General features: G+C 37.8%; 1 protein-coding gene across 4 annotated transcripts in view; it reads left to right on the forward strand.

The window, feature by feature from the left end:
- LOC137293505 (serine/threonine-protein kinase D3-like) overlaps window positions 1-12,956 on the forward strand; it is a 106,088-nt gene extending 93,132 nt beyond the window's left edge. For all 4 annotated transcript variants that reach the window (XM_067824082.1, XM_067824083.1, XM_067824084.1 and 1 more), the window contains 3 exons: window positions 3,688-3,794; window positions 4,806-4,891; window positions 5,165-12,956. In XM_067824082.1, the coding sequence (XP_067680183.1) occupies window positions 3,688-3,794; window positions 4,806-4,891; window positions 5,165-5,359 (388 nt within the window). In that variant the 3' untranslated portion in view covers window positions 5,360-12,956. The remainder of the gene's footprint in view (window positions 1-3,687; window positions 3,795-4,805; window positions 4,892-5,164) is intronic.
- The last annotated feature ends 129 nt before the right edge of the window (window positions 12,957-13,085 follow it).

The following is a 13,085-nucleotide window of genomic DNA, read 5'->3' on the forward strand; positions in this document are numbered from 1 at the left end:
GCATTTTAGAAGTATGGTGAGTAATAAAAAAGTAAGACTTTATATGGATAACAACTTCTTTTATTGTATAAGGTGCGACATTTCAGCGAGGATTTATAAACAGTTGTCAGGCATGAGTGACATCGGTATAAGAATTCATACTGGAATGTTGCATCATGTACAATAGAAGAAGTTGTTGTCCATAAAGAATGCATAGAGTTGGGTTTTGTAAGTACATGCTCTCTGCATTTCTGTTCGATCCAATCAACAATAACTGAGATGGCGAACTACATGTACTGCCTGGCTGGAAACTGTTGTTCGTCCAAATACAAAGCAGAACTTGAAACCGACAATGTGAGTTTGCACCGGTTTCCGTCCGACCCAGTCATCGAAGGAAATAATTTGTTTGTTTGCAACCCACAGACATAATTATGAGATGTCATGTTTACCTGCTTGTCTGTGTAGTTATATAATGTGACAGAAACAGAACTCTGGTGAACAAGCCATAAATCAATGTATTTTGTTTATGGTATATAGCCTGATACATGTTAACTTCAAATTGCATGTGGTCAGTGATTGAAGTTGTGTATTGCATATTATCTTTAGCAGACAGGCAGGCACATAGGTGTCAATAAACAGACATTGAGTTTTGTCTGTGACAGAGACTGCTTGTCACAATCAAAATAATTTTGTATGTTTCCAAAGACATGTATTAACACATTTCAGTTTTCAAACTGAGCAATTTTTACCAATGACATTAGTGTTTCTAATGCTGCACTTTCTTGAAATCTGTAAGTATGGGACAAGTGTATTTTTATTACTGCAGACCCAAAATGCTTGTAATCACAAGAAACATCTCTTGTTCTCAAACTTCGACTGCAGCGATAATCCTTGCACTCATCACTTGCTTTGTTTTTGTTAAGCGCCTTCCCGCTCCAACCCTTGCAAACCTAATCACTGTGCATGTGTTATGGGCACAGCGCAGCTTTTGAAACCAGTTTTTCCCCCAGCACTGGGGGAAAAATAGTGAATCGCTTGAACTTCAATTTCGCACGGCTGCTAACTCAACTCGGATGGTTTGTGAATCTACTGAAGTCAGAATTTGAGCCGCAGCAAGATCTTCAATTCCACAGGATTTGATTCATCACTCCACTGAACAGGATCGTTGTCCCAAAGAATTGGTGGGTCAGAATTCCAGCCATGAACAAGCTCTACTTCCTCCATTACCACTACGACAGTGGCAATGTCTACATACGTTCTTCTCACATCCGCACAAAAATTGACCATATGAGGATGTATACAACTGCGCCCATTACAACAGTTCCTGATTCAGCACCTCAACTCGTTAAATCGGATAGCTGTGTCCGACAACTTAAGACCATATACTGATTGAATATTTGCACAGGGACATATTTGCTAGTGTCGGTCTACAACAACCATCTCTACGCAGATGTGTCTCAACAAGGTTGGGGTGCTCACCTGAATAATGAGGTGGCAGCAGGAATCTGGCCGAGCAGTGAATGCATTTAGTATATCAACCACCTGGAGGTGAAAGCTATAATCAACACAGTGCGGCATTGGTTGACAGCATTGAGGAACAAACTACACAAACAAGCAAAGGATCAACATGGTCTCACAGACTGCTACAGCTGGCCTTTCAACTCTTCGACATTGTTGATGACTTGTACCTCCATTATAAAGGCTTTTCACATCCCAGGTGCACACAATGTTATGGCCGGCACACTGTCACACCCTCTACAGCCATCTCCAATGGAATGGATGCTACATCGAGAGGCATTTCGACTCATCTGTTGGACATTTTGATTGCTGCATATTGACCTATTTGCCACAAGGTTCAACAAGCAGATACCAACATTCGCATCTCCAGTGCTGGATCTGCTATATTAGTGTGGGCAACAGATGCTCTCTGCATCTTGTTGGAAGAACTGAATGCTTATCCATTGCCCCCTCCAGAACTATTACTGAAAGTCATCAGGAAAATAACATAGATGATGCTGATACAACAGCGAGAGTTTGGTTTCCAGTACTCATCGAGGAACTAAGACAACCAACACTGCAACTACCAGAGTGGAAGAACCGTACTCGACCATCCCCACACCAAACAAGCAGACGGCAGTCCAACATTGTTCCATCTTCACGTAAGAACCGTACCAAAGCCAACTTGAAACATTCAGGATATTCTGCTAGGGCAGCGAAGGCAGTCATCCTAGCTCTATTTAGATTTACCCACACCTTATATGACAATAAATGGCTGCAGTTTGAAACATATGCCAGAAAGATAGAAAATAGGAGACAACTTTCAGAGTACTGAAAGGGTTTACATTCTCGACATACTTGGTGGCACTCAGCTGTGTTATCACCATGAAAACAGGGATCAAGCTGACTAAACTACCAAAACTACTTACCTAACTATGTTCGTTCAAGCTAGAGGACCAACAATGCAGATTTAAGGGTCCATCTTGGCACTTGAATGTCGTACTACAACACCTCACAAGTGATGTCTATGAGCCACTGGACTGTAAAATGCTGTTTCTGTTCGTCCTAGCAACAGTGGCACTGATGTCAGAAATACATGCTCTTTACTTCAATCACACGCAATTCGACTCCATTCATTGTCAGACTGTACATCTAGGAATGAAATGAGATTTTATCCATAAAAATTAGCAGCCTGGACAACTGGACAGATAATTCCACATCTCGGCATTATCTACAGTCCTTGAGCCACACGATACATAGGATTTATCATGATGTCCAGTTAGAGCGTTGAAAATATGTCTCCATTGTATTAAGAAAAGGAGACAACATTTCAAGCGCCTATTCATCCCATTATCTACACACCTATGGAAGTATCCTGCAACACTGTCCTCTGGTCATACAAAGAAGTAGGACTTAAAGCTCTGCAAGCCTCCAATCCACCCAAAGTGAAAGCCTTGGTGTAGACACACACTCTACACAGAAACTGATCGTTAACAACTATAATGGCACTCACTCTTTTATCACATGACTTGTTGAGACCAAGACACTCTGCGGAGTATAATGGTTGAGAGTCCATGTGTACATCTTGAACAGGCTGGCATGAGTAATTTTGACCTTGTACATGTAATAAAGATACTTGTACATGAAGAAAGCTCGCGAGTGGTCTTCATTTGGAAATCTCGACATACAGTCACATTAGACACTAGCAGGATGCTAGCTGATCTATATATCATCATGTTCCAGTCAATGAAGGCTTCAAGAGAAGACAAGTTTGACTGGATCTGATCCCCACATAACACAGATGAATATTGGAAGAACAGGGCTGAACTATCACCTTTATAGTTCCCAAAAGGGGAAAGTACTGGATGTACTTATATGGCAGTCAACAGAATCCAGCGTTGCATGACCCATCCCTGTTTCCATCGGATTCTTAAAGCATAATAAGCATGAGTCAGCATAATGAAAACTATGTAATTTTCTGAATAGAATTGATATTTAATACTTATTCAGACTTGTGACGTCAAGCCCTCCCAAATGCCCCTCTCAGACTGAATTCCCAGTAATTCTCGTGTCAGGCTTATGAGATTTGAAGAGAGTGGCAAGCATGGCTGGTCATGTGACCATAATGGCAGGAAAGGGAGGCTTCTGGTGGGTGAGTGTATTATACGTCAGTTGTTCATATGGATCATATATGAAAATGATGTTTTTCAGTTTAAGTGGCACCTTCCCATTCAATGAAGATGAAGAAATCAGTGACCAAATCCAAAATGCTGCCTTTATGTATCCCCCCAGTCCCTGGAAGGAAATATCTCAGGAAGGTGAGTAGTTTTTTCCTCTTATGAAGATTCCAGGTTAGAAAATGTCCCCAGCATCCTATATTAGTCTTGAAAGCAATAACTTTTGGTGACCTCTGAAGATCTGGGTTGGAATTGGTCTAACCCATGCTTTTTGTTAGATGCTACTAAAGGGATTGGGCAATCAGCCTCGCTGACTTGGTTGACACATGTCATTGTATCCCGACTGAGTAGAACGATGCTCATGGATGTTGATCAATGGATTGTCTGGACAGTCATTATATAACTGGAATATTGCTGAGTGTGGTGTTAAACAACCAAACAAACAACCAGGCATTGACCTTGTTGCCATACCCCAATGGTGTGGATTGTTTCAGAATATCTTTCACTGGATTGTCTGGTTCAGACACAATTATTGAATGGGCACTGCCCTTTGAGCGAATACTTCTTTATAGATTAGATTAGTAATTACAGCTATTTTGAGTGCAAAATGTTTTTGCTGGAAAAGATTTTAATATTGTGCTGAGATATTAGTGTATCAAAGCTTTGAAATAACAAATGGTAATGTTTGATTTATCACTGTTTATTTTTTCTGAAATTGTATTACCTATAGTCATGGATACTGTTTAAAACAGTACTGATGAAAATTGTCATTTGAATGTGTATGAAAATTCAATGTCATCAACTGACTGATAACTCATCATTACTAATTGTATACATGTTATATATGCAGCAAGTGGATTGCATTGGTAAAGTGACTCTACCTTTTAGTATCAGAACTTCAAAACCAAACAAAAAGAGCTCACAAACTGGGAAGCACCTCAGATCTATAGACAGCATCTTGTTCTGCACGTAGGGTGACACCCGTCATGAGTGTGAGATGTCATTCTTGTTTCTGTCTTATGCAGCTATCGGTATGGTGACTTCTGTCATCAGTGTGAAATGTCATTCTTGTTTCTGTCTCATGCAACTACTCGTATGGTGGCATCCGTCATCAGAGGGTGAAATGTCTAACACGTTTTTATTCTTCCGCAGCTATCGATGTCATCAGCAACTTGCTGCAAGTGAAAATGAGGAAGAGATTCACCGTTGACAAGTCTCTCTGTCACGTCTGGCTTCAGGTATTGTATTAAACATATCCGACACATGGTTAGTATATGGGCCTCACCATCACATTGATGTTGTGAGTCAGTAATACAACTCACCCACTGGGATCACGGGTAAGAGTATAGATTTCACAGATGATTATCTAATGTGATGCTCATGGGCCAAGTAATGTTACACCCGACTCAAATGAAGTGTCAAACACAACTGAAAGCCAATGTAAGCACAAAACACAGTCATTGTTTAACCTGACTCACATCCAGTGTGAAATACTGCTTCATTTGTTACAGGATTACCAAACTTGGTGTGATCTGCGTATTCTGGAGACCAAAGTGGGCTTGCGCTATCTCACCCATGAGTCAGATGATGAAAGATGGGAACAGTACCGCAAAGAAAAGAATCTCAAACTTTGGAATGAGGTTGGACAGAAAGGTGTGAATGAAACATATAACCTCAGCAAGTTGCGTGACAAACCCAAGTCTTGAGATCTATTTGTGTAGAAGAAAACTGTTATTATGTGACCTTGACATCTCATTGTGACTGTGACATCTCATTGTGACCTTGACTTCACAATGTGTCCTTGATGGAGGATGGGAGCAGTGCGCAAAGATGCAGAACAAGTGGGGGATTGGATCTGGTTCAACGATCTGCTAGAAGTCATTTTTATGTTTTGAAGTATGTGTCAATATCATGAGAATGATTGTAAAATCTGAGATGCACAGAAGTCCTGCATTGTACCAAAGCCTTGCTCTACTTTACGAACTTGCTGTCGTCTGTCTGTCTGTTGATCTTTGGTGGCCACATACCCTGGAATACTCCTAAACCATATTTTCTTCTTGGCAGCATAGAACTATGGTCAAGAGTCCTCGGGCATGACACAGAAACTGGGCATTTGTAGTCAGTATCACTAGCATCGAGACAAGCTTCCACAAAAGCACTTCAGTAAATCTACATCACCCAAAAATAACAATAAGCAGAACCATTGGTAATGAGGACTTAATATTAACACGCACAAACAGAATTGAGCACAAAAATATTGACGTTTGTGTGTATATTGCATATGGGTGAGAACTGTCAGTTAAAGACTTCTTGTTAATAAGAATGATGATTGTCAGGAATGGAAAATCAGTACCGGTGCTTCCCATAGTGTTCTCATATCACATGAACAAGTTTATTTTGACAGAGAGTTAAGTGTAGCTGCTTGTGGAGATGTTCACTTATATGTTTCCATATATTGTTGTACAGATCCTGAAGGTTGACCTTTTTCTCAATTGTATATAGTCCTCATTCACTTCTAAAAGAGATTGTAGTACTGTAATCATTGGGGATGAAGTTGCCTAAATGGTCAGAAATTAGGACATAGTTCCACTAAAGAATTCTTGTACTGTAAGGGTGTTCAAATCTTAGAGGGGAGAGGTTATGAGGTGACACAGCTCTTATATCAAAACAACTGTGGCACTTTCCTCACAGAGTAAATCCATGCATATTGTCGTCTTGATTTACAGACAAGACCAGTCTGAATTAGTTAAGAATAGACAGAAGTTAAAAATGCAGCTTCAATCCAAATTTTCTTTCAAGAAAAAACAGCCTCAAAGCACCTGATTTTTATGATTTTTGTATATATTTGATTTTTGCTTCCTCCCCAGAAAAAGTATATGTTGTGGTTTGTTTATGTCCATCTAGTTTTGTTCTACTCAGTTCTGTCATTTTACATATACATATTGGCCTGCGCATCTAATTTTATGGGTAAACTTAATTAAGTGAAAATTACTCATACCACAGTGAAAATAACATAGTGATGTTTGATTGATATTGTACTTTGGTAGAAATGACATATTATATGACTATTGGAAAAATTTTCTGATAACTATTTAAGCTGTAGTGGAGGAGGGATCATCTTGAATAAAACATGTATAAGGGATGATTCCAAGGCTTGTTGCCAAATGTTGTAGCAATCCATGACAATTAGATGCAAGTGCAACTTGATCTAGTGATAATCTGATCATCATTGTCTGCACGAAATTCTGGTAGAATCGGTAGACTTTTGTTGACTCTTGCATGAGGAAGGATCAAGAGTTGGATAACTGTTTCATTACTTTAGTCAAGATTTTTTAATGCAGATCATTAAGTTCTTTTTGCTTTATGGTCAGTGAGATGTAAGAAAACTGTTCAAATGATTTGAACGCTTATTTTGTGGCACATGAACCAGACAGTTTTGTACTGGTGGTCAGTGTTTCAGCAGGTGGGTAGAGTGTTAGCTCAGCATGTCAAAGGCCTGTTTTAGTTCCTCACACGGTTGCACATAGCAACTTGACCAATGCTGTGATATGTCCTAAATATTGCCAGAAGATTGCATAATAAAAACTCAGCCTCAGTGTACCTGGGCACTTTCACAAAGGGATTGAAACAATGGGACTGAAACGATACGGCTGTCTAAGTCTGTGTTCAAAGTTCAAGAGCTGCGATTGTCTTGGAGCTGGCATTGCTGTATGGTTTAGGGCCTTGTTCATTGCTGAAGACATGACTTTGAATGCCCTTTCTAGCATATAGGGGCTGCTTTGTGACATTGGCTAAAGAGAGTTCGATAACTGTCAGTTGGATAGAAATATCACACGTACTGGACATGTCAAGATTTTTATCACCTTAAAGGTTACTTTCATTTTTTTTAATCGGTGAAAGTTTCAGTTACTCAACCATGATGTTTGATTTGGCTTGGGGCCCATTTCGTCTAGTAGTAGTAGGACTATCGCAACTCCTGTGTCATAACATTGACCTTGGATGGCAATTTTCAGAAATCTGTGACCTTAAATGCAGCTCAATCTTCTTAGATCCCCCTGACCCCAGATGACTTCAGCTGAAATCACTTTCACCTTTTGCCATCCCTGATAGACTTACCACATCCATTGAGCTATGATTGCTTTGTAAAATGGGTCTCTGGTCTGTATTTATTCTTTTTAACCACAAAAGACTGAAACATTTGATAACATGATTTTATCATATGTTTTATCAGTTTTTTATCAGTTAAGATTTTTATGTCTTCAAAGTGATACCTTGATCAGTTGTTTTTGTGAGATATTACTGAAAGGATTCACATTGTGAAAAGTTTGTTTCTATATTCAACATTCTAAGTTCACAATGCTACTTCAGCTATTATTTCTTCAGTAAATATAGAAGATATAGCTATTTGCCATGACAGTGTCTTTCACAAATGGTTTGTAAATAACCATTTTATTTAAGACTAACATTTTTTTTAGCATTTTACAACTAAATTGTATTTATTGATATTTTAACCACAGTGAGAACAGTCTTGTATTCACGTACTTAAGCATCACAGTATTTGACTAAATTAGCATTACACGGGCAGCAGATGAATTTACAAAAGGGGGCATCCAAATAGATTTATCAGAATATATGTTCTAATAACAGTATATGAAATAAGCCATAAATGCAGCCAGACATGAGTGCTGGTAACTTCAAAATCTTGCCAGCCCAAAAAGGATTTAACTAGACCAGATCTGGTGTATCTACCCAGATGAAAGGAACATCTCAACATTTTACCAGTACATCAAATAGGTCAGCTGTAAATTTAGACCATCCATCAGATATCTAGCGTGTGTAGGGCAGTCACATTGGCCTTTTTTCATACACCGCTAATAATAGATCTACGTATGATAAAACTGTTCTTTGTGAAGCTTGTGATACAAAGTCATCTTAACTTGGCAAAAGATTGTCCATAGTCTGAAATGCAAGTGAAAATGTAAGATCTGTGATATCATTTAAGTCTGTGTCTTTGCTCCCAATGTAGAGAACAGTCTGTGTGCAGCGCATATTCCTTATCAGATGGATATTTGAACGATCCCACCCATGTTTTAGATACATTGAAACAAGGAAATGTTCCTGGTTACATTTTTATACAAATGGTTGATTTTTAGTGTTTACACATTTTATATGTCTATTGTCCATGTCTCAGCAAGATCTGTGCTCCCCTGAAACCAAAAATATTGACAAATGCACCTTATACTATGTATTTACACAGTCTAGTGTCAGTACCAGGTAGTGGGGAAGGAAGTGATAGATTGATCCAAACATTCTGAATATCTACACAAGTCAGTGTAACAAACAGCAGGTATTAAACTGTGTATGGGGTGTTGGTGGGTGGGGTGTTGTGGTATGCTGATTTTGTGGCCTGAGGGTTGCTGTGATAAGATGGGGTGGTGTTGTAGTAGGTGGGGTGTTGTGGTCCGGCAGATTGTTATGACAGGGTGGGCTGTGGTAGTGAAGGGTTGTGTTGCAGTAGGGTTGTATTATAGAAGGGTGTGATGCTCTGGAAAGATTGCTTTGAGGATTTTTATGAAGGGGTGCAATAAGGTTGGGTGGTGTTATGGTAAGGTGGGATTTTGTGTAAAGTTTGGAGGATTTTTATGGTAGAGTGCAGTAAGGTTGGGTGGTCAGGGCTTGATTTAGTGCTTCGTTACTTGCATTAGTGCAATCCAACATTAAACAATGCAACCCAGTTACTATTCTAACTTGTACCAGGTGCAAATACGTTTTTGAGTGGGTAAACATTTGAATGAAAGATCTAAATAATTCAAAAGCATATTTCCTTCATTACACATTGCAATAGAAGCAGTACATCAGGAATTTGAATGGTGGAACTAGGTTTTTATTTTAGGTTGCACCTGGTGCAAGTAGGTTAACATCTCTTAAATCAGTCCTGGTGGTTTTATGGAAGGGTGGGATGTGGTCTGGCAGGGTGTTACTGCAGCTTGGGATGCTGTTTTAGGTAGGATATGTGTTAACACCATTGATGGGAAGGGGTCATAATACAAACAACGCTTTAGGTATGTCAGAGTCTTGACATGACACAAACATGTAGGGGTCAAATGGAAACCCTTTACTAATATATGCCAACTGAGATGTAGTTGTTCATGCCTTGAACATACATTATGAGTGGTAATTTGGTGGGATTTTTGTCTCAAGTTTTATTGCAAAGAAACAATATTAGGGTGAGATGCATGCATGCCTGGATTCATCATGCTAGGGTAATTTCTTTGTGTTATTTGGTGTATTCCCAACACTAACAGACCACAAATGACTATATATAATTTGTTGGGGGTCATATTATATTCTGACTGAGACTGATAAGTCAAGATTGTTTCATATGATTTACCAGTAAAATCTGACCATTCATAATTTATTTTCACACATATACTGCTTATTAAGATTTATTACAAATATGGAAGAATAGTTTTATCAGACTGCTGATATGAAGTGTAGGTCTGCATGAATCGATAGTTTATTTTTTTCATACTTATCCAAAGTCTGATTAACTGTCAAATAGCAATCAGATGTTTTGAGATGGAATTGGTTATGATGTATATTTGACAAAAATTAAGTTCCCACTACACTTTTGGATTTCCAAGGAGTGTAGCATAAGCCTGCCTTATCCACCTAGTGTTTTAGGGAGACCGCTCCTCAGTCTATCATTGCCATGTCATAGAGTTGCAATATTGCTTACAGCGATATACAAGCCCAATGACTTGCTGCTGTGTGTGGTGTGGACACTATAGAGTCACCACCAGTATGTGTACTGTTCTACAATCTAATGATATATATGTATAGCCCACCTACTGCAATGTGTCTATGTCAGCGGTTTGTGCTGTTTATAGACCTAGCCAAGGGTCTCCCATTGCATAAAAATTTATTGAAAGTTTATATAGAGATATATAGTATATTGTTGTGTATTCATATTTTAACCTCATACAGTTTTGTCATGATGTAAAACTTTCATCCACTATTCACTGTCATGGAGGGAGGTACTGGCCCAATGAGATATATCTGCAAATTACGAGTTTTGTTTTTTTTTAAGAAAATTCATTTACCAATTGTGATGTATTAAGTGCTGATTTTTGCAGTAATTGTGTGAGATACATCTGTAGATTCATATCACATTGTCAATTTTGTTGGGGGCTCAAATAAAAATTGAATGGCCTATTTACATGTCAATCACAGTGTTTTTAAAGGGGATGTGGAATCGATAACTGCTTGGATTGACTCCAAAGATGTAGTTAGTCATTACACTGGTTGGGGGTATATTTGGAAGTGATCATTTATCACAAGGTCTGTGTGTAGTGTGTCATGGTAGGGTTTATACCATAGTGAAGTTTCTGACCCATACATCTTCGACTGTTTTTTATCACAGTTGTATAGAGAGATTTAGAAAGGGTGCTACTAAGAAATTATGACAGGTTGAAAATTATCACAGTAGTCTGGCTTTGTGCTGTCACATGTGAGAGACTGTATATGATACAAGTCTACTATTGGTGAAGTGTTTTTGTTAGATTTTGATTGTGTTGAAATTCATCCAGGCTCAAAATGTAAAGGAGAGCTTACTCTTAAAAGAACTGAAATGTAGAAGCAGACTGGTCTGCAAATGATCAATGACATCTTAAGCTTACTTTAGGGGCATAGACGTTAGGAAGGAAGTCCAAACTTTTACATCATTAGATGGAAGGGGCGATGGGTTCCATATCAGTCATTGGGTAGCTGTTACATTTAGTCTTTAGGAGGATATTGCCAAGATATTGCTCCATACAACCTTCACCCCTCTTCACCTGGACTCTGAAATAATGTTTGACAGCACTCAATACATCAGATTTGGTATTCCATATTCACTGTGTGCAAGATCCTGCAAGTTGTCTGTCTGTTTCCCTAGTGCTAAGTAGTGGGCACCACTATTTATAGTATGATTGATGTGCATTTTCTGTGACCTTAGTGTCCCAGGTCTGTAGAGAAAAGGTACTCTGCATTTATTTCTGTATGTATATTTTGTTGTCAGGAATATGCATGCCTTAATATTCAGTTGATGAATTTTGTACAATGAGTAATCAAACTATATATTCTATCCTGTAGCAGGACAATTCTTGATGCATGTTCGTAGCTCATTGGTAGTAGCATTGTTAATCTTGTTACAGAATCTTTTAATTGAATATACAATATTATATTTTCAGAACACCTTTATAGATAAGATCTATTGACTGTTTACTTTATGATGAAATATAGTTTAATATTGGGATATGTTATTTTCTGGATTCACAATCAGAAAGGTTGCAAAATAATCAAAAATAGGTTAATGTATCCTTAAATGATATATATTTTCAGGATGCTAAATCATAACCTGTTAACTATATTTTCTTGTTATTAAAACATGAAATAGCGTTTCAACATTAAATCTATATTTTGCTTCATATATCCTGCAAAAGAAATCACAAACCATACCTTATTTTAATCAAACTGCATGTCCTGTGTATATTATGACTAGATGAGAATGCCTTCCATGTTTTCAACAGGAAACTTAATATGACAATCACAAGTTAAAATGGATCATTGTTATCAAAATTCACAATGCCGAAGTCATGGATATTTAGGCTGTAGAAGAATTGTTTCTTTATCATGTAAAATGAATTCTTGCGATATTACTACTTATATTAGTGTTAGATATGACATAATATTAATTTGTGAAAAATTAAGAGGTTATTTTATCTTTATGCATAATTAGAACAGTAAGTTCTGCTGATTTGCCAGAAGTATTACAACATTTCTTTCAATACAGGAGGTATGGTTGCACCAACATTTGTCCTTAATGAAGCTGATGGTGTTCATTAGTTGTACAGGTAATATTAGATACATAGTTAGATGCATAGTGGTCGAACTAATATTGCCAAAATATACATTTAACACTTTGTTTTTCACCATGATGCATAAAACATACAAGAAAAACATGATGTATTTTTTTTATCTTGCAATATATCTTCATATCATTGAATGGAACTTTTGCAATATCAATGAAAATATTTAGTAAAATTCAGAACAACATTCCGAAAAGGTTTTATGTGAAAATGAATTACTCAAAGCATATACAAGAATCTCACTGTGTCTAGGATGATTTTGTAGGTATATTGGCTTCTCATAGATTGGTCTCTTTTTATGTAATTTTATTGGAGTGAAAGTATCTTCATTCATAGAAACAGTACTTCTCATGATTTCATTGTGTTTGAATCTTGATATAAAGAATATGAAATAATTTTTATTGTTTCCTTTTGAAGTGTTTCATTGAAGTAATGCTGTTAATGTGAGCTGTGAGAACACACAGTGGCTCATTCGGGATATGACCTGCATCAATCAAGTCGGCCTGACCACCCAATTAAACCT

Source organism: Haliotis asinina, chromosome 8 (assembly GCF_037392515.1).
Source record: "Haliotis asinina isolate JCU_RB_2024 chromosome 8, JCU_Hal_asi_v2, whole genome shotgun sequence".
Lineage (NCBI taxonomy): Eukaryota > Metazoa > Mollusca > Gastropoda > Lepetellida > Haliotidae > Haliotis > Haliotis asinina.